This window comes from Bombina bombina, unplaced genomic scaffold (genome assembly GCF_027579735.1).
Source record: "Bombina bombina isolate aBomBom1 unplaced genomic scaffold, aBomBom1.pri scaffold_1821, whole genome shotgun sequence".
Taxonomy (NCBI): domain Eukaryota; kingdom Metazoa; phylum Chordata; class Amphibia; order Anura; family Bombinatoridae; genus Bombina; species Bombina bombina.
Window position 1 is genome coordinate 20107 of NW_026511461.1, and position 20574 is coordinate 40680.

The 20574-nt window shown below is 37.7% G+C and overlaps 1 protein-coding gene across 1 annotated transcript in view; it reads left to right on the forward strand.

The window, feature by feature from the left end:
- The window catches only part of LOC128643761 (coiled-coil domain-containing protein 66-like), a gene marked incomplete at both ends in the record, with an annotated part of 33837 nt that extends 16520 nt beyond the window's left edge, over window positions 1-17317 (forward strand). Inside the window, 7 exon segments of the mRNA XM_053696580.1 lie at window positions 4685-4846; window positions 13408-13552; window positions 13858-14001; window positions 15455-15483; window positions 15486-15959; window positions 16774-16811; window positions 17034-17317. Coding sequence (XP_053552555.1) covers window positions 4685-4846; window positions 13408-13552; window positions 13858-14001; window positions 15455-15483; window positions 15486-15959; window positions 16774-16811; window positions 17034-17317 — 1276 coding nt within the window.
- Window positions 17318-20574: the final 3257 nt, after the last annotated feature.

Sequence of the window (20574 nt, forward strand, 5' to 3'; positions counted from 1 at the left end):
TTGTCTTTTCTCTAAGAAGGATTGGAGAAGGGATGATCAGCTAGTTCCTTGAAGGGACAAATTTCTGCTTTGTCAATTTTTCTTCACAAGCGTCTGGCAGATGTCCCAGATGTTCAGGCATTTTTTCAGGCTTTAATCAGAATCAAGCCTGTGTTTAAACCAATTGCTCCGCCATGGAGTTTGAATTTAGTTCTTAATGTTCTTCAATGTGTTCCGTTTGAACCCATGCATTCCATAGATATTAAACTGCTAGCTTGGAAAGTTTTTTTTTTTGTAGCTATTTCTTCGGCTCGAAGAGTTTCTGAGCTTTCTGCGTTGCAATGTGATTCCCCTTATCTTATATTCCATTCTGATAAGGGGGTTTTGCGGACTAAACCTGGATTCCTTCCTAAGGTTGTTTCACATAAGAATATTAATCAGGAAATTGTGTTTTTTTCCTTGTGTCTTAATCTTTCCTCTAAGAAGGAACGTTTGTTACATAATTTGGATGTGGTTCGCTCTTTAAAATTTTATTTACAAGCGACCAAGGATTTCCGTCAAACATCTTCCCTGTTTGTTGTTTATTCTGGAAGCGTAGGGGTCAAAAAGCTATGGCTACCTCTCTCTCTTTTTGGCTGAGAAGCATCATCCGCTTGGCATATGAGACTGCTGGATAGCAGCCCCCTGAAAGGATTATGGCTTATTCCACTAGAGCTGTGGTTTCCACTTGGGCTTTTAAGAATGATGCTTATGTTGAACAGATTTATAAGGCTACGACTTGGTCCTCCCTTCATACTTTTTCCAAATTTTCCAAATTTGATACTTTTGCTTCTTCTGAGGCTATCTTTGGGAGAAAGGTGTTTCAAGCAGTGGTGCCTTCCGTTTAGGTTCCTGTCTTGTCCCTCCCTTTCATCCGTGTCCTAAAGCTTTGGTATTGGTATCCCACAAGTAAAGGATGAAACCCGTGGACTCGGTATATCTTGTAAAAGAAAAGGAAATTTATGCTTACCCGATAAATTAATTTTTTTTACGATATACCGAGTTCACGGCCGCCCTGTCATTTTGGGACAGGATTAATTTTTTTTATAAACTTCAGTCACCTCTGCACCTTGTTTTGTTCTTTCCCTTTCTCTTCCTATACCTTCAGTCGAATGACTGGAGGGAGGAGTTAGGGGAGGAGCTATATAGCAGCTCTGCTGTGGTGCTCTTTGCCACTTCTGTTAGCAGGAATATATCCCACAAGTAAAGGATGAAACCCGTGGACTTTAATTTATCAGGTAAGCATAAATTTCCTTTTTTCAGTACTCAGTTTTGTCTCCTAGAGGAGTGGTTTCTTCTTCAGCATGTGTTCAAACGGATATTAAACACACTTCTCAGGCACTTGGTAAGGTTTAGGGTCCCTTACATAGTATTAGTAGTTGTACTACTTCTCTTGTTGTTTCAGCCTGTGTATCTGTTGGTATTTCTACTCAGAATGGGTTTCAAGTTGAGCCTAATAAGGTTTGTGGTCTTGGTAATCATACTGTGATTTTTACAGGATTTGTTATCCAAATCAAGTACAGATGTCCAGTTACCTTCTTTTTTCCTCTGTCTCCTGGGCAAGGCCTCTTATTCCAAAAGTTGCTTTTCCATCTGGTTCTCAAGTATCTGAGCTTGATGGTATGGAAATTGAACGTTTAGTTCTAAGACATAGGGATTTCTCCGATTTTGTGATTGAGACTTTAATTCAGGCTTGGAAGATGTGACTAGGAAAATTTACCATAAGGTCTAGAAAGCCTTTATTTCTTGGTGTATAGACTGTGTGCTTTTTCTTGGCATTCTTTTAAAATTCCTAGGATTCTACAGTTTCTACAGGATGGCTTAGATAAGGTTTTATCTGCCAGGTCAGATTTCAGCTCTTTCAGTTTTGTTTCATAGGAAAATTACAAATCTTCCAGATTTTCATGGTTTTGTCCAAGCTTTGTTTTGTACCAAACCTGTAATTAAGCCAATTTCTCCTCCTTGGAATTAAGTGGAGTTAAAGGGACACTCATGTCAAAATAAACTGATTCAAAAAGAGCATGCAGTTTTAAGACACTTTCCAATTTACTTCCATTACCAAATGTTGCACAGCATTTTTATATACACACTTTCTGGGGAACAAGATCCTACTGAGCATGTGCACAAGCTCACCGGGTAAACGTATACTAGTCTGTGATTGGCTGATATCTGTCACATGATACAGTGGGCCGGAAAATAGGAAAAAATTAATCTGGCAGAAATTTTTTTTTACTGCTTTTGTGAAATTCAGAGTAGCTGTTATTGCATTGTCTTTTTATTATACATTTGTTAATTATGCAATTCTACTGCATTGAGTGGCCCTTTAAGAGTTTTGCAAGCTCCTCCTTTTGAACCTATGCATAAGACTGACATTAAGCTACTTTTTTGGAAAGTGGTGTTTCTTTTAGCTATTTCATTTGCTAGAAGATTTTCTGAATTATTTGATCTTTCGTGTGAACCTCCCTATCAGATTTTTCATCCGGATAAGGCAGTCTTATGATCACTTTTGATTTCTTGCCAAAGGTTGTTTTTCTGATAACTTCAGCATAGAAATTGTTGTTCCTTCTTTGTGTCCTAATCTCTCTTCAGAAAGATCTTTGAATGTTGTAGGGTATTCAAGAATTACATTAATGCTACTACGGCCATTAGACAAACTTCTAGTTTGTTTCTTATTTTTTTCTGGCTATAAGAAAGAACCAAAGACTTCTGCCATTTATTTAGTGTCTTGGTTGAAACTTTTGATTCACAAGGATTATTTGGAGGCAGGTCAGCCTCCACCGCAACAGAATACTGCTCATTCTGGTCAGTTGCCACTTCATGGTCTTTTAAGAATGAGGCCTCGGTTGATCAAATTTGTAAAGCAGCAACTTGGTCTTCTTTGCATACTTTTACTAGATTCTACTATTTTCATATTTTTTCAGCTTTTGGTAGAAAGGTGCTTCAGACAGTTGTTTCAGTTTGATTCTGTTTCATGGTTTTAAGCACATTTAAAATAAAAATTCTTGGAGTTATAGATTGAATTTCTCAGTGAAAAATTTGTTTTTAAATCCCTCCCTTTATGCCATTACTCGTGGACTCCACAGCTTGGGTATCAGTTCCCATGAGTAATGGATTGTGGACTCTCACCACTTGTATGAAAGAAAACATAATTTATGCTTACTTGATCAATTATTTCTTTCATGGTGATGAGAGTCCACTAGAAACCACCCTTTCAAATACAAAACATTTTTTGGTCCCAGACAGTTTGCATAAAGGGGTTTAAACTTGTCTTTTAGAGCTTCGGGTATTTTATGACAACAAAGTTGAAAAATAAGATACCTTTACTCAAAAGAATACTCATTCTGTACTAATATTAGTGTATATTTAAAGGCATGGTAAATGCTTTGATTGCAATATAACTTAACAACATGTGGTAAAAAAACAAAAACTTTTGCAATATAATTTTTTTATATTATTATTTTGTCCCCTTTTTCTTATAAATTTGCTGATTGGTTATTAGATTAAAAGACACAAAGGGCAAGATTTATCAATTTGTAGTGAACCTGTCCGCATCTTATCGCAAATTGTGGGGTAAATGTGTTCCCCATATTTATCATTGCACGAGGGAACACTTGCTGCAATACCGCCACCTACCCTAACGCATTCGAAGGCAGGGCTTGTCAATCACTCTGGTTGAATGAATCTGGGGGATTTTAATCTATCCAACTACAGTTTGGTGGAGAGAGTTTATGAAGCAGCAGTTTAAACCGCTATATCAGTTGCAGACTCAAATGAGCGAGCCTGTAACTGATCGGAACATTCACCTCGTAATCAATTTTGCCCAAAGCAATTATTCTTATTAAGGGTTTTGTACTGGGGAAATGTACTCACTACTAATGAACTTGTAGGGTAGCATAATAATCTCATGAAGTGAGCAATTTAATATAAGTAATTTAAAATTTACATAGTGTATATATGGTCACTTAAAATGAAGCTTTAATATTTTCTGACATCCATATGAAAGAGAAACATCTGAACACAAAACTTTTACACAGAATAATAATATGACGTTAAAACAAAACAAAACTAAACTAATATACCAGTATTAATAAGGTGCTTCCTGTTAATGCTCATTGGGTAATATGTACTTCCTGCTAATGCTCATTGGGTAACGGGTACTTCCTGCTAATGTTTATTGAGTAACGGGTACTTTCTGCTAATGCTCATTACTTAATGGGTACTTCCTGCTAATGTTCATTGGCTAGTAGATAATTCCTGCTAATGTTCATTGGCTAGTAGGTAATTCCTACTAAACTAATGAGCATTAGTAGGAAGCACCCAATAAGTGTCTATTAGTTTCAAATTCAATTTAGAAAGATTTTAGTTCACATTTTTTCATGTTCAAAATTAAATAAATAAAACGGTAGGATTCCTTTGTTACTGAAATTTGACCTTTTGATGTGCAAAAACATATATATATATATATATATATATATATATATATATATATATATATATATATATATTAGCATACAAAATATTACACATGCAATATGTGTTGTCGTTCATGTCTAAATGTGTGCTCGTGTTTTGTAAATGTATACAGTACTCATTTGCACATGTGCATACGTGTGTTTATGTATTAACAGGTCTCAATTTTTTTTTCACCCCCTAAAACTTGCTACAGAAAGCTTTAGCAGCACAAGTTGAAGAAAGGCGCAAGAAAAAACAGCAGGAAGAAGAACGAAGACTACGTGAGGAACAGGAGGAGGAACAAAAGTTGTTAAAAGAACGAGAGCAGATACGTAAGCAGTTTGAAGAAGATGCATTTCGTCAGAAACAGAAAGAGGTATGAGCAATACTAGAATTCAAAATATATATATATATATATATATATATATATACACCTAGATTACGAGTTTTGCGTTAGGAGGGGTGCGGTGCTAACGAGCAGTTTAAGCTTACCGCTCACTTACAGACAGCGCTGGTATTACAGGTTTTTAGAGACCCGGCATTAACCGCAAAAAAGTGAGTGAAGAGCAAAATTTTGCTCCACATCTCACCTCAATACCAGCACTGCTTACGTTTGCGGTGAGCTGGTAAAACGTGCTGGTGCACGATTTCCCCATAGGAGTCAATGGGGGAGAGCAGACTGGAAAAAAAAACTAACACCTGCAAAAAAGCAGCGTAAAGCTCCTAACGCAGCCCCATTGATTCCTATGGGGAAATACTTTTTATGTCTACACCTAACACCCTCACATGAACCCCGAGTCTAAACACCCCTAATATTACACTTATTAACCCCTAATCTGAAGCCCCCGACACATGCATTATATTATTAACCCCTAATCTGCCGCTCCGGGCACCGCCGCCACCTACATTATAGTTATGAACCCCCTAATCTGCTGCCCCCAACGTCGCCGAACCCTACATTATATTTATTAACCCCTAATCTGCTGCCCCCAATGTCGCCGCAACCTAACTACATTTATTAACCCCTAATCTGCCGCCCACAACATCGCCACCACTATAATAAAGTTATTAACTCCTAAACCTAACCCTAACCCCCCTAACTTAAGTATAATTACAATAAATCTAAATAAAATTACTACAATTAACTAAATAAGTCCTTTTCTCCAACATTGGTGTGTCCGGTCCATGGCGTCATCCTTACTTGTGGGAAATATCTCTTCCCCAACAGGAAATGGCAAAGAGTCCCAGCAAAGCTGGCCATATAGTCCCTCCTAGGCTCCGCCCACCCCAGTCATTCTCTTTGCCGTTGCACAGGCAACATCTCCACGGAGATGGTTAAGAGTATGTGGTGTTTAGTTGTAGTTTTTTATTCTACTATCAAGAGTTTGTTATTTTAAAATAGTGCTGGTATGTACTATTTACTCTGAAACAGAAAAAGATGAAGAATTCTGTTTGTGAGAGGAAGATGATTTTAGCAGACAGTAACTAAAATCGTTTGCTGTTTCCACATAGGACTGTTGAGATGAAGTAACTTCAGTTGGGGGAAACAGTTAGCAGACTTTTCTGCTTAAGGTATGACTAGCCATATTTCTAACAAGACTGTGTAATGCTGGAAGGCTGTCATTTCCCCTCATGGGGACCGGTAAGCCATTTTCTTAGTCTCAAACAGAATAAAGGGCTTAATATGGGCTATAAAACTGGTAGACACTTTTATGGGCAAAATAGATTGCTTTATTTGGGCATTTTATACATGTTTATGCTGGTAATTCACACTTATAAACTTGGGGAACGTTTTTTAACGTCAGGCACTGTGTTAGACACCTTTTCCAGTCAGGAAGGGCCTTCCCAGTTGTAGGCTGAGCCACATTTCGCGCCATTACTGCGCAGTTACTTTTGAGAGCAAGACATGCAGATGCATGTGTGAGGATCTGAAAGTAGTTGGAAAAGTTCCTACAAGGCTTCATTTGGTATCGTATTCCCCCCTGGGTTTGGTAAAGTCGCAGCAAAGACTGTAGCTGGGACTGTAGAGGGGTTAAAACTGTAACCGGCTCCGGTTTCGTTATTTTAAGGGTTAAAGCTCTGAAAATTGGTGTGCAATACTTTGAATGCTTTAAGACACAATCAGACAACATGACGACTGTTGCTTATATCAATTATCAGGGGGGAACAAGGAGTTCCCTGGTGATGAAAGAAGTGACCAAAATAATACAATGGGCGGAGGATCACTCCTGCCACCTATCTGCGATCCACATCCCAGGTGTGGAAAACTGGGAAGCGGATTACTTGAGTCGTCAGACATTCCATCCGGGGGAGTGGGAACTCCACCCGGAGATCTTTGCCCAATTGACGCAATTATGGGGCACTCCAGATATGGATCTGATGGCGTCTCGTCAGAACTTCAAGGTTCCTTGCTACGGGTCCAGATCCAGGGATCCCAAGGCGACTCTAGTGGATGCACTAGTAGCGCCTTGGACCTTCAACCTAGCTTATGTGTTTCCACCGTTTCCTCTCATTCCCAGGCTGGTAGCCAGGATCAAGCAGGAGAGGGCCTCTGTGATCTTGATAGCTCCTGCGTGGCCACGCAGGACTTGGTATGCAGACCTGGTGAATATGTCATCGGCTCCACCATGGAAGCTACCTTTGAGACAGGACCTTCTTGTACAGGGTCCATTCGAACATCCAAATCTGGTCTCCCTCCAGCTGACAGCTTGGAGATTGAACGCTTGATTCTATCAAAGCGTGGGTTTTCAGATTCTGTGATAGATACTCTGGTTCAAGCCAGAAAACCGGTAACTAGAAAAATTTACCATAAAATATGGAAAAGATATATCTGCTGGTGTGAATCCAAGGGATTCCCATGGAATAAGATAAAAATTCCTAAGATCCTTTCCTTTCTACAAGAAGGTTTGGATAAAGGATTATCTGCGAGTTCTCTAAAGGGACAGATTTCTGCTTTATCTGTCTTACTACACAAACGACTGGCAGATGTGCCAGATGTTCAAGCATTTGTTCAGGCTCTGGTTAGGATCAAGCCTGTTTACAGACCTTTGACTCCTCCCTTGAGTTTAAATCTAGTTCTTTCAGTTCTTCAAGGGGTTCCGTTTGAACCTTTACATTCCATAGATATTAAGTTGTTATCTTGGAAAGTTTTGTTTTTGGTTGCTATTTCTTCTGCTAGAAGAGTTTCTGAGTTATCTGCTCTGCAGTGTACGCCGCCCTATCTGGTGTTCCATTCAGATTCAGATAAGGTTGTTTTGCGTACTCTACCCGGAATTTTTTAATTTTTTTTTTTTTTTTTCACATGTAAACACATTTACACATTTAGACTATTTTTCAGTAAGTCTAGTTACATTTATTAGCACTGAATCTCACACATTACAAATCACAGTTCTATAAGTTGCAAATCTACTCTGTTATTTGCACACATTATAGTTTATTGCCCTGTACTATTATCACATTTCTTTCACTTTTTGGTCTTATTTTTAGAACATGTATATTAGAGTCTAATAGTATCTCACTAGCAGCCGCATATTTGTATAAATAAGAACATAGTATAATCAATTTTTTATTAATTAACATTTTTTTTGTAGGCTCTGGTTGTGGACTCTTCCCATATTAGGCTGTCACCTTCTAAACATAACAACTATGCTATGCATGTGGGCTGTATTAGCCTAGCCCTGATTGGCTTTGTGGTCATCCCTTAACAATTGATGATAGGTCCTCAGTGGCCCTGTGACTTATGATGTATAAGGAAGTAAACCATGTGTCAGGAAGTAAATCACTCTTAGGATCCGACAAACTTAGAGCAAATTGTACATTGCTGATCTGAATGAAAAAAGGTATTTTTAAAAACATATGTCAAAAGTCATAATTAGAGGCAATAATGGAAATAAGATTATTATAATGCACACATTGCTTAATATCTTTCTATTTATATACATATATGTAATTAAGCATAGAATGCACATAGGTTCCGTTTTGACAAATATATTGTATTTTAACATTTTATTTTGACTTTTGTTTTTACAGTTTTAATACAGAGGTAATGTGGGTCAAGTTTTAGTAATTTTATTTTAAAGGAATATATATGTCTATGATAAGACCTTGTTCACAAGATTGGATAGACTAATTATGTTAACCCTATGTGTATATATGTATGTATGTGTGTATATATATGTGTATGTATATGTGTATGTGCATGTGTGTGTGTGTATATATACTCATTCTCATGATTAATTTTTTAAAATGTTTTTAGATGTATAGAGATTGTTATTCTATTTTGTTTATTATGTCAGTGGTTATATTGAGACCAATTAGGTCTTAGTACACCTGGTTGGGTGTGTCAGGTGTTAATGAACTGGGATTGGTCATATGTTTTTATTTAAGCCAGTACTCTCATTGTATCAATAGAAGCCTGATGAAACAGACAGCAGTCTGAGAAACGCGTTGCTTGTTCTTTTAATATCTAGTGTCATGAGACACTGAGATTTTTATTTTATTAATAAAATTTGGTTTTATGTAAACCTCTTTGTGAGAGTCTGAGCTCTGTCAGTCCGGCAAGACATTGGAGAAACCAGTTTCCTTGCAGTGTCAGTGAGCTGGGACACTGTGAGATCCCAGTCTGTTTGATTTAGCACAATTGGGTGCTGCTCCACTTGTGAGTACCTTTTTGATTACCTAACAAATCTCTTTCACCAACTGTATTACACTAGGAGGCGCCTTTGTCTTTTTGTGATTTTTTTCACAGAGAAAACTTGTTTTGCGTACTAAACCTGGTTTTCTTCCAAAGGTTGTTTCCAACAAAAATATTAACCAGGAGATAGTTGTACCTTCTTTGTGTCCGAATCCAGTTTCAAAGAAGGAACGTTTGCTACACAATTTAGATGTAGTCCGTGCTCTAAAATTCTACTTAGAAGCTACAAAAGAGTTCAGACAAACATCTTCTCTGTTTGTCGTCTATTCTGGTAAAAGGAGAGGTCAAAAAGCAACTTCTACCTCTCTTTCCTTTTGGCTTAAAAGCATCATCCGATTGGCTTATGAGACTGCCGGACGGCAGCCTCCTGAAAGAATCACAGCTCACTCCACTAGGGCTGTGGCTTCCACATGGGCCTTCAAGAACGAGGCTTCTGTTGATCAGATATGTAAGGCAGCGACTTGGTCTTCACTGCACACTTTTGCCAAATTTTACAAATTTGATACTTTTGCTTCTTCGGAGGCTATTTTTGGGAGAAAGGTTTTGCAAGCCGTGGTGCCTTCCGTTTAGGTAACCTGATTTGCTTCATCCGTGTCCTAAAGCTTTGGTATTGGTTCCCACAAGTAAGGATGACGCCGTGGACCGGACACACCAATGTTGGAGAAAACAGAATTTATGCTTACCTGATAAATTACTTTCTCCAACGGTGTGTCGGGTCCACGGCCCGCCCTGGTTTTTTAATCAGGTTTGATGAATTATTTTCTCTAACTACAGTCACCACGGCACCCTATGGTTTCTCCTATTTTTTCCTCCTGTCCGTCGGTCGAATGACTGGGGTGGGCGGAGCCTAGGAGGGACTATATGGCCAGCTTTGCTGGGACTCTTTGCCATTTCCTGTTGGGGAAGAGATATTTCCCACTAGTAAGGATGACGCCGTGGACTGGACACACCGTTGGAGAAAGTAATTTATCAGGTAAGCATAAATTCTGTTTTTAAAACTAAATACTTCCCTATAAAATAAACCCTAAGCTAGCTACAATATAACTAATAGTTACATTGTATCTAGCTTAGGGTTTATTTTTATTTTACAGGCAGCTTTGTATTTATTTTAACTAGGTAGAATAGTTATTAAATAGTTATTAACTATTTAATAACTACCTAGTTAAAATAAAGACAAATTTACCTGTAAAATAAAACCTAACCTAGGTTACACTAACACCTAACACTACACTATAATTAAATAAATAAATTAAATACAATTAATTACAATTAAATAAAATTATCTAAAGTACGGAAACCCCCCCCCCCCACTAAATTACAGAAAATAATAAAATAATTACAATATTTTTTAACTAATTACACCTACTCTAATCCCCCTAACAAAATAAAAAAGCCCCCTAAAATAAAAAAGCCCTACCCTACACTAAATTACAAATAGCCCTTAAAAGGGCCTTTTGCGGGGCATTGCCCCAAAGTAATCAGCTCTCTTACCTGTAAAAAAAAAAAAAAAAAGTACAAATACCCCCCCAACATTAAAACCCACCACCCACACAACCAACCCTACTCTAAAACCCACCCAATCCCCCCTTAAAAAAACCTAACACTAACCCTTTGAAGATCACCCTACCGTGAGACGTCTTCACCCAACTGGACAGAAGTGGTCCTCCAGACGGGCAGAAGTCTTCATCCATCCGGCGCAGAGCGGGTCCATCTTCAAGATATCCGATGCAGAGCATCCTCTTTATCCGGAGCTTCTTACTAAATGACGGTAGCTTTAAGTGATGTCGTCCAAGATGGCGTCCCTTCAATTGCGATTGGCTGATAGAATTCTATCAGCCAATCGGAATTAAGGTAGAAAAAATCCTGTTGGCTGATGCAATCAGCCAATAAGATTGAGCTGGCATTCTATTGGCTGTTCCAATCAGCCAATAGAATGCAAGCTCAATCCTATTGGCTGATTGCATCAGCCAATAGGATTTTTTCTACCTTAATTCCGATTGGCTGATAGAATTCTATCAGCCAATCGCAATTGAAGGGACGCCATCTTGATGACGTCACTTAAAGGTACCGTCATTTAGTAAGAAGACTCCGGATGAAGAGGATGCTCCACGTCGGATGTCGTAAAGATGGACCCGCGCCGGATGGATGAAGATAGAAGATGCCGTCTGGATGAAGACTTCTGCCCGTCTGGAGGACCTCTTCTGCCCGGCTTGGATAAAGACTTCTGCCCGTCTGGAGGACCACTTCTGCCCGGTTGGGTGAATCTTCAAGGGCTTAGTGTTAGTTTTTTTTTAAGGGGGGATTGGGTGGGTTTTAGACTAGGGTTGGTTGTGTGGGTGGTGGGTTTTAATGTTGGGGAGGTATTTGTCCTTTTTTTTTTTGAGGTAAAAGAGCTGATTACTTTGGGGCAATGCCCCGCAAAAGGCCCCTTTAAGGGCTATTTGTAATTTAGTGTAGGGTAGGGCTTTTTTTTTTTTTTTAGGGGCTTTTTATTTTGTTAGGGGGATTACAGTAGGTGTAATTAGTTTAAAAATCTTGTAATTTATTTTATTATTTTCTGTAATTTAGTGTTTTTTTTTTTTCGTACTTTAGATAATTTTATTTAATTGTATTTAATTTAGCTAATTTATTTAATTATAGTGTAGTGTTAGGTGTTAGTGTAACTTAGGTTAGGTTTTATTTTACAGGTAAATTTGTCTTTATTTTAACTAGGTAGTTATTAAATAGGTAATAACAATTTAATAACTGTTGTACCTAGTTAAAATAAATACAAAGTTGCCTGTAAAATAAAAATAAACCCTAAAATAGCTACAATGTAACTATTAGTTATATTGTAGCTAGTTTAGAGTTTATTTTATAGGTAAGTATTTAGTTTTAAATAGGAATCATTTAGTTAATTGTAGTAATTTTATTTAGATTTATTGTAATTATATTTAAGTTAGGGGGTGTTAGGGTTAGACTTAGGTTTAGGGGTTAATACATTTAATATAGTGGCAGCGACGTTGGGGGCGGCAGATTAGGGGTTAAAAAATGTAGATAGGTGGCGGCGATATTAGGGACGGCAGATTAGGGGTTAATAATTAACTAATGTTTGCGAGGCGGGAGTGCGGCGGTTTAGGGTTAATATGTTTATTATAGTGGCGGCGATGTCCGGTTCGGCAGATTAGGGGTTAAAAAATGTATTTGTTTGCTCGGTTTAGGGGTTAATAGGTAGTTTATGGGTGTTAGTGTACTTTTTACCACTTAAGTTAAGAGTTTTATGCTATGGCGTTGTAGTGTAAAACTCTTAACTGCTGACTTTAAAATGCGGTACCAGGCTTGACAGGAGAGGGTCTACCGCTCACTTTTGGTCAGACTCGTAATACCAGCGCTATGCAAGTCCCATTGAAAATATAGGATACGCAATTGATGTAAGTGGATTTGCGGTATTTCCGAGTCTGGCCAAAAAAGTGAGCGGTGAACCTGTCATTTCAAGACTCGTAATACCAGCGGGCGTTAAAAAGCAGCGTTGGGACCGGCCAACGCTGCTTTTTAATCCTAACGCACAACTCGTAATCTAGGTGATCTAGTTTGTTAATTTAACTGAAATATTTGATGTAAGCAAGCAGTTGTTTAATTTGAGCAATAGAAACCAGGTTAAAATGAAAGACATGCACTACTCATTATGTGGGGTGTATTAATGAGACAGCAACACAAAAGCTACAGCCAATTGTAAATTAAATTTGTAAAATTTGAGGGGGCATTAAACTCAACATTTAATTCCCCATAAAAGTTTAATTATGCGTTTGTTATGCATTGTAAAACAGCTTTGCACTCTCAGAGTTTATTTTGCCTGCTTTCACTGTAATTTAATTTTGATAATTGTTAGGTGGTGTTTTTTTTGTTTTTTTTTCTGCTGACCCAGAGCGGCTGTATCAGTTATGAAGACTTCAGAACACTTAATCTGCAACATTATACACAGTGATTGTATGATGCATATTGATTTATTTAGTGTTCTATTTGCCCCTAGTACTGGGTATAATAATATTTTTTTAATAATACGAGGACATTTTAAAGAACATAGGGATTTTATTCTGATATCAAATATCTGAGTCATTTGCAGCAACCATAATAAATATTTATACAGGTTTAAGTGGCAAATTATATAATCTTTTCCACAGTGACTTTTGTCTTGTGTGTTTGTTTGTTTTTTTGTTTTAAATAAATATTACTCTGCCAATGTATTATATATATTCTCTTTAAAGGAAATCGTAAGCCTCAAAACGAAGGAACTGTACCAGAGTATGCAGAGGGCTCAGGAGGAGGCGCAACGTATAAAACAGGAACAAAGAATGCGCCATTTAGCCCAGAAAGGACATGACATTTCTAAATTGCAGAGAAACCTAAATGGTACAGCAATGCTTGTAACTATGTTGTTGTAGTTCATTTTACAATTCTTTTTGAAGAAACAGAGTTAGCTGCTTGGAAATAAAGAATACATACAATCCTATGAATATACTTTTGGATAAAATATACTGCAAATCTTTTAGATTTTGCAAAATGCCAAAAAATATTTAAACAATGATATAATTATCTAAAGACTTCATAATTAATTTAAATTATTATTGTTACAACTAATAATTTGAAACCTCCATATTTACAAATTATAATCAACAACAGATTGACATTTTAATACAAAATTAACACTTTTCTAGGTGAAGTAGAACAACTAGACCAAAGAAGTTCTAGCCGTTTCACAGATGTTACTCCAGTGGACCTTCGTAGTGGAACAAACAGTGCTATGAAACAGACACATACAACATTGGTCTCCCCTAGAAAAGACACTGCGGTACAAACCGGTAAGAGGGTTTGATGGTGTAATTTTATTTTAAGTTAAATCAGAAAGTTCTATAAAACAGACATGGAATCCAGTTTGTAGTATGAGCGGTTGAAAGTCGTACTGTATGTATTAAAATAGTTGTGTGTTCAAGCAAAGTGTTTTCCAATAACCATAAAGAATTGTCTATAATTCAACACTACGCCGTTAGATTATTTTAATACAATATTTGCAACTACCTAGCGACGGAGCCTCTTCCTGGCATGTCCAGTGATTAACCTTTTAAACATACTCCTTATCTCACTTTCAATCTCCTGTAATCTGTCCCATACAGCCAAGTATGAAATGTAGCATTGTATATTTTTGGGCTGTCACCACCATATGTATGTTGTTGGTGGCATAATTAGGCAAGAAAGAGTTGAAAGGCCTGAAACATTTGTAAAGACGATGTACTCCAAAAAAATCTTTCATCCATACGAAAGCATCTAGATTTTTTATTTTTTGTGTGAAGTAAATTGGAGCTTGTTTAAAATTAAATAGAAACTAATATAGCAGTATCAGTTATTTAGTTTGTATTAAGGCTTATTTACTTGTAGGGGCTTTCTTTTAATACTGATTGGCTGATGGGGACTTCCTAATAATGCTCATGCATTAGCATTTTGTTCGAAATAACTATAAACCAGGAAGTTCACAGTTAGGATGCCACCTTATTTCTCAAACGTTTGCATTAATAATTATGCTACATAATTCAGAAGCTAAAGCTGATGAGACTGATTTTAAATGTTAATTAATTTCCAATTTGACTCTCACAACCTCAAACAAATTTATTTCTACTTGTATTCTTTTTTTTAACAAAATTGATATGAGACTTAAAGGGATACTCAACCCAAATGTTATTCTTTTAATGATTCAGATAGAACATGCAATTTTAAGCAGCTTTCTAATTTACTCCTATTATCAAATTGTATTTGTTCTTTTGCTATCTTTATTTGAAAAAGCAGGAATCGAAGCTTAAGGAGCTGGCCTATTTTTGGTTCAGAACCTGGGTAACGCTTGCTGATTGGTGGCTAAATGTACCCACCAATTAGCAAGCGCTATCCAGAGTGCTGAAACAAAAATGGGCTGGCTCCTAAGCATAGATTCCCCCTTTTTCAAATAAAGATAGCAAGAGAACAAAGAAAAATTGATAATAGGAGTAAAATAGAAAGTTGCTTCAAATCGCATGCTCTATCTGGATCATGAAAAAAAAATGGGTTTAGTATCCCTTTAATGTAACCAGCATGGACGATACCTGCTGGTGGTAACGCTATGCACAACTGATGCTGTTGTGGTGTATTCATTGAACTTTTCAGGCAAAAATCCATAATGAGTATAGTAAACATTTATAGATTTTTAATAACTTGTATTCTGGGTTCTGCGTATTAGAGGCATGAGTGTACCGTATCTGAAAGCTTTTTATTTTCTGCGGTTTTTAGATGATGTAAATAGTTTGATGAATGCAGGCGATGGAAAAAAAAACATAGAGAAGAGAGGTTATGGAGAGATTTGCAAAATTATTCACCAGATATTCCAATAGAATTCAAAGACAAAGGAAATTCAGATGTGCACATGAGAACACTGGCAATAAAGGAAAAAAGCAAGTCCAGCAAGGAAAATAAAAACACTTTAACTAATGAAAATGACCATTTAGCAAGAACTGAAAATCAAGTGAAAGAAAGTGTTAAAAGACCAGACTGGAACAAGAATAAACCTAACAAAAGATTTCTGCCAGCTTCTGAAAGATATCCGAAGGGACTTCAGAAACAACGAGAGGAGAGTAAGATCCGGCGACAAAAGGAGTTGCTTAATTTGGTAGAGCGAAACAATGTAAATAACCTGCAGCAAAGAAAACGGACTTCTCCAGAAAGGACGACCTCTCCTGATAATATCATGGTTGCAGTAATGAATGAAGAGTCACAAGGAAAGCAGACGACCAGAAAGGTAATGAAAATGTAAAATTCTGTTTTGTTTAATAATAAAGCTATTCAAATTTCATAAATAGTAAACTTATCATAGAATATCCTTAAAGGGACATTGTTCTCTGGAATGATGGTTCACACGTCACTATCTGGAAGTCTGATGGAAGTATCTGGGTGTGGCAGATGCCAGGAGAACCCTAACTACTGGAATTCATAGTGCCTACTGTAAAGTTGAGGGAGGAGGCATAATGGTCTGTGGATGTTTTTAATAGATTGGGCTAAGCCCCTTAGCTCCATTGAAGGGCCATCTTAATGTTACAGGATACAGGGACAATTTAGACAATGTGGGTGCTTCCAACATTATTAAAACAGTTTGGGGAAACCCCTATTCTTTGCCCCTGTGCACAAAGTGAGGTCCATCAATACAAGGTTTGACAGGGTTTGGTGTGGAGGAACTCAAGTGGCCTGCACAGATCCCTGACGACATCTCCACTGAATAACTTTGAAATGACTTGCAAGCCAGACCTTCCTGTCCAATATCAGTGCCTAACCTTATAAATGCTCATTTGGCAGAATGAGCACAAATTCCTACAGACACATTCCAAAATCTTGTGGAAAGCCTTCCCAAAAGAGTGGAGGGTGTTATAGCCACAAAGAGGGGGCGGTCAAATCCATATAAATGCTCACAGTTTTGGAATGAGATATCCAAAAAGCTTTATTTAGATGTGCACATACTTTTGGCCATATTGTGTGTGTGTGTGCATTTAACTTATGCTTTAAATAACCAGATTTGTCAACTATTTAGAAAATATTTTAACTGTTTTATTCTGTTTTAGGAGGAGCAGCTCCAAAAAGTTGATTCAAATTTCAAAAGGCAAGTAAGCTTCATGCTGTCTGAATTCCTCTATCGAATTTAGTTCCAGTTTTGTATTGAATCTCTGAAAGGCTTATGATTTTTAGAATTATTGATACAACACTTCTTTTAAGTGTGTTTCTTTTTAAAGTCCATTTCTCTTAAAGCACAGATACCATAGGCCTGACAAGTATATACTGTTTAGTTGATACAAAATAAATAATATACTTTTTTCTTTTGCAGACCAGTTTCTCCACCAGTTCCTGCTGTCAAAAATAGGTTGCATCAAATGGAGAAAAGGCCATCTGGGATCAGTAGTCACTTTGTGTATAATGGGAATGCTGTCCAAGGGCATACCTACACCTCTAAACAAATTGAGGTATTTCCTGAAAGCAGTGAACAGGCATCTGAAAGACCCCCTTCTTCACACTTCATCCCTTATGTGCGTACAAAAGAAATATATTATCTGGATCCTGATGCACCTATGTCCAGGCCTTCTACACATGATCCACAGTATAGATATGAAGGTGTGTATCGTTGATAGTAGAGCAAAGCTTGATTATTTTTGTATCAGTAGATTTATAAGTAAATGTACTGCAGGCAAAAGCATGCCATGATAAATCCATATTCCACCAGTATAGCATAATGTAGTAGACAAGCTCCTGGGTAAGTCCAATCTAATGGTGTAAGTCCACCAGTCATCACGTGTGGCAGTTCCCCTCTTAACCACTAGGTGGAAGCAAAAGATGACATACCCAAGCTTTAAATCCTTCCCACTTCTCGTGATCCTCAGTCATTTATATAGCCAAGGACTTGAGTATGTGATAAGATTAGGGAATATCTGTAAGCATTCAGATTTTCTTGATGGGTACGACTCTCTAGTGGTGTTTTTCTGCAGTTTCTCCTAAAAACAATGTTAATCGAGCAATAACCGCTCTAGATTTTTATTCGATTAGGGAATATCTATAAGCATTAAAATTTTCTTGATGGGTACGATCCTCTAGTGGTGTTTTTCTGCAGTTTCTCCTAAAAACAATGTTAATCGAGCAATAACAGCTCTAGGTTTTTATTAGGTCTTAGATTATACTTCTAAAAATTAATGATCCAGGACATCCTGGAAAAGTTATATATGTTGCTCATTCCCGATTCAAAGCCTTTGGGGTACACCAAACTCTGTTGGGCCCCTAAGTCAGCAAGATTTGTCTCTAAGGAGACAATATGGCTGCCAGATTTTAAGTGTAGTAGACTAAGCACTGTCCACTATTAAATCTTCCAGTTTCCTTTTAACAGTATTGGTATGTACTTCAATGGATGTAATGTCCTTTTTAAGCTCAGAACAAGATCTGTCAAATAATTTTGTTTGAGATGGGTGGTGGCTGCCGACAACTTATAGTATCAAGCATATTATTTGAACATTTATTTAAATATAGTAGACTGGAGAAAATTAAGCTTCAGTTTGGAGCAAGGACCAGCCTTCAAAGATCTCTGGGAGTCTGAAACTTCATCCTCAAATGGCTCACAGACTTCCATATTGTGGAACATGAAACTGATCTATAACTGTGTGCTTAAGAGTGGTTAAAACCCTGGAAATACTCACAAGAAGCCAAAATGAGCAGCTAACCAATCAGAATCTAGCTCCGAGTAGTGCATTGCTGCTCATGAGCAACAAAGAGAACAAAACAGATTAGAAAATAGAAGTAAATTGTATAACTGTTTATAATTGCATGCTCTATCTGAATCATGTAAGTTTAATGTCCTTCCATAAAGCAGGGGAGAGTCCACAACTTAATTCCTTACTGTTGTGAAATATAACACCTGGCCATCAGGAGGAGGCAGACACACCCCAGCCAAAGGCTTAAATATCCCTCTCACTTCCCCTATCCCCCAGTCATTCTTTGCCTTTCGTCACTATAGTAGGTGGCAGAGAAGTGTCAGAAGATTTGGATAGTCCTGTAATGGGTATGTTCCTTCAAGAAAGGACTAGAGTTTTGAGTAATCATGTCAACCTCTCAGTGAGAGTATTGATGCAGTGAAAGTTTTTCTGCGAACCCATCCAGACTGCCGCCTAACAGCTCCTGAGCAATCAGTGTTGACAAGTTTCACTGCTTGCTGTTACACACAAGTCCATGTCAGAAGTGTTGCTGCAAGACTTTCACACTTGAGAGCCTGTGCCTGTTCCACAGCATGGAACCTGGAGGTACGATCATTTATATATACACTTTTGCTATACAGGGTCACAGTGTGGCTCCTTTATGGATCGATAGGATCAAGGGTTAATATCTCCTTCAGGGAGATTATTTGAAAAGTGAGAGTTTTTGGGCTCATAGACTGTGTGTGTTTTTGGCTTGGAACAAACAGGTTTCATTTTCCTTTTTATTATAGCGTTGCGCCTTTTTCATAGCAGGGGAAGTCCTGTACTACCCACCACGTGACCGGGTGTGGTCTTTTCATTTTCTTACGATCTTGCTGCGGACATCACTCCTAAGGAGAGAGTTTTCACTGTTAGCTGTCTAGGAGGTGGTGAGTGCCCCAGCCATTGGGATTATAAAGGTGCCATTTTATGTTTTTTAATAAAAGTGTTTACTTTTTGTCTGTCCTTCTATGAATATATCCTAGCTATGGAGGACTCTGATATTACATTAGAAAGCTCTGCTCCTTCTGTACTGATTAATAATTCCTGTTTATATTGTGAGGAGGCCGTGGTTTGCCCGCCTGCTCAATTTTGTTCAATTTGCCTAAGCACTGTTCTAAAGTTTAAGAAGGGAGACAAGCCTGCTAATACTCATAGCGCTATTAGCCCCTCTGGGCCGTATACCTCTCAGGAATCTGTGTCCCGAGAGATTACTACCCTTTCTACACTACCCGCTCCACATGCAGTTCCCCACGGCTCAACTAATCATCAATCTGGAGGTGGCTTTTTTCCGGCAGACTTTACTGCGCAGTTACAATCGGCGGTATCTGCGGCCCTGAGTGCCTTACCGCACTCTAGCAAACGTAAGAGAAAGGTTAAACATAGTTCTGACCTAGAGTAATCTAAATATTTGTCGTATTTAGCTACTATGTCCCAACTATCCAAGGATGAGTTAACCTCTGTAGTTTCAGAGGGGTAAACTTTCTGTGACAGAGACTTCAGTTTCTAAACCTCCTTCAGCAGAGGAACCCTCCTTTTTAGATTTAAAATTTAGCATCTGCATTTTTTATTAAAGGAACATAATACTTATATGCTAAATCACTTGAAACTGATGCAGTATAACTGTAAAAAGCTGACCGGAAAATATCACCTGAGCATCTCTATGTAAAAAAGGAAGATATTTTACCTCACAATTTCCTCAGCTCACCAGAGTAAGTCCTGTGTAAAAAGTTATACTTCAGCTGCTGTGCAGCTGCAGGTAAAATTAAATAAAATAAGAAATGAACTGCAGCCAATCAGCATCAACAGTGCTGAGGTCATGAACTCTTTTACTGTAATCTCATGAGATTTCACATAACTCTCATGAGATTTCATAGTAAACTTCCTTAAACTGAATAGGAAAATAACATAAGTGTGCACGAAGCTCACTCCCTTGCCTGTCTCGGGACAGGCATACTGATTTGCTGCTTAAAGTCCTTTGCAATGGGGTTTGAATAATTAGGATATTTTGAGGTAAAATATCTTCCTTTTTTACATAGAGATGTTCAGGTGATATTTTCTAGTCTGCTTTTTACAGCTATGCTGCATCACTTTCAAGTGTTTCAACATTTGGGTATCATGGCCCTTTTTAAGGAGATTCTGTCTACGCTAGAG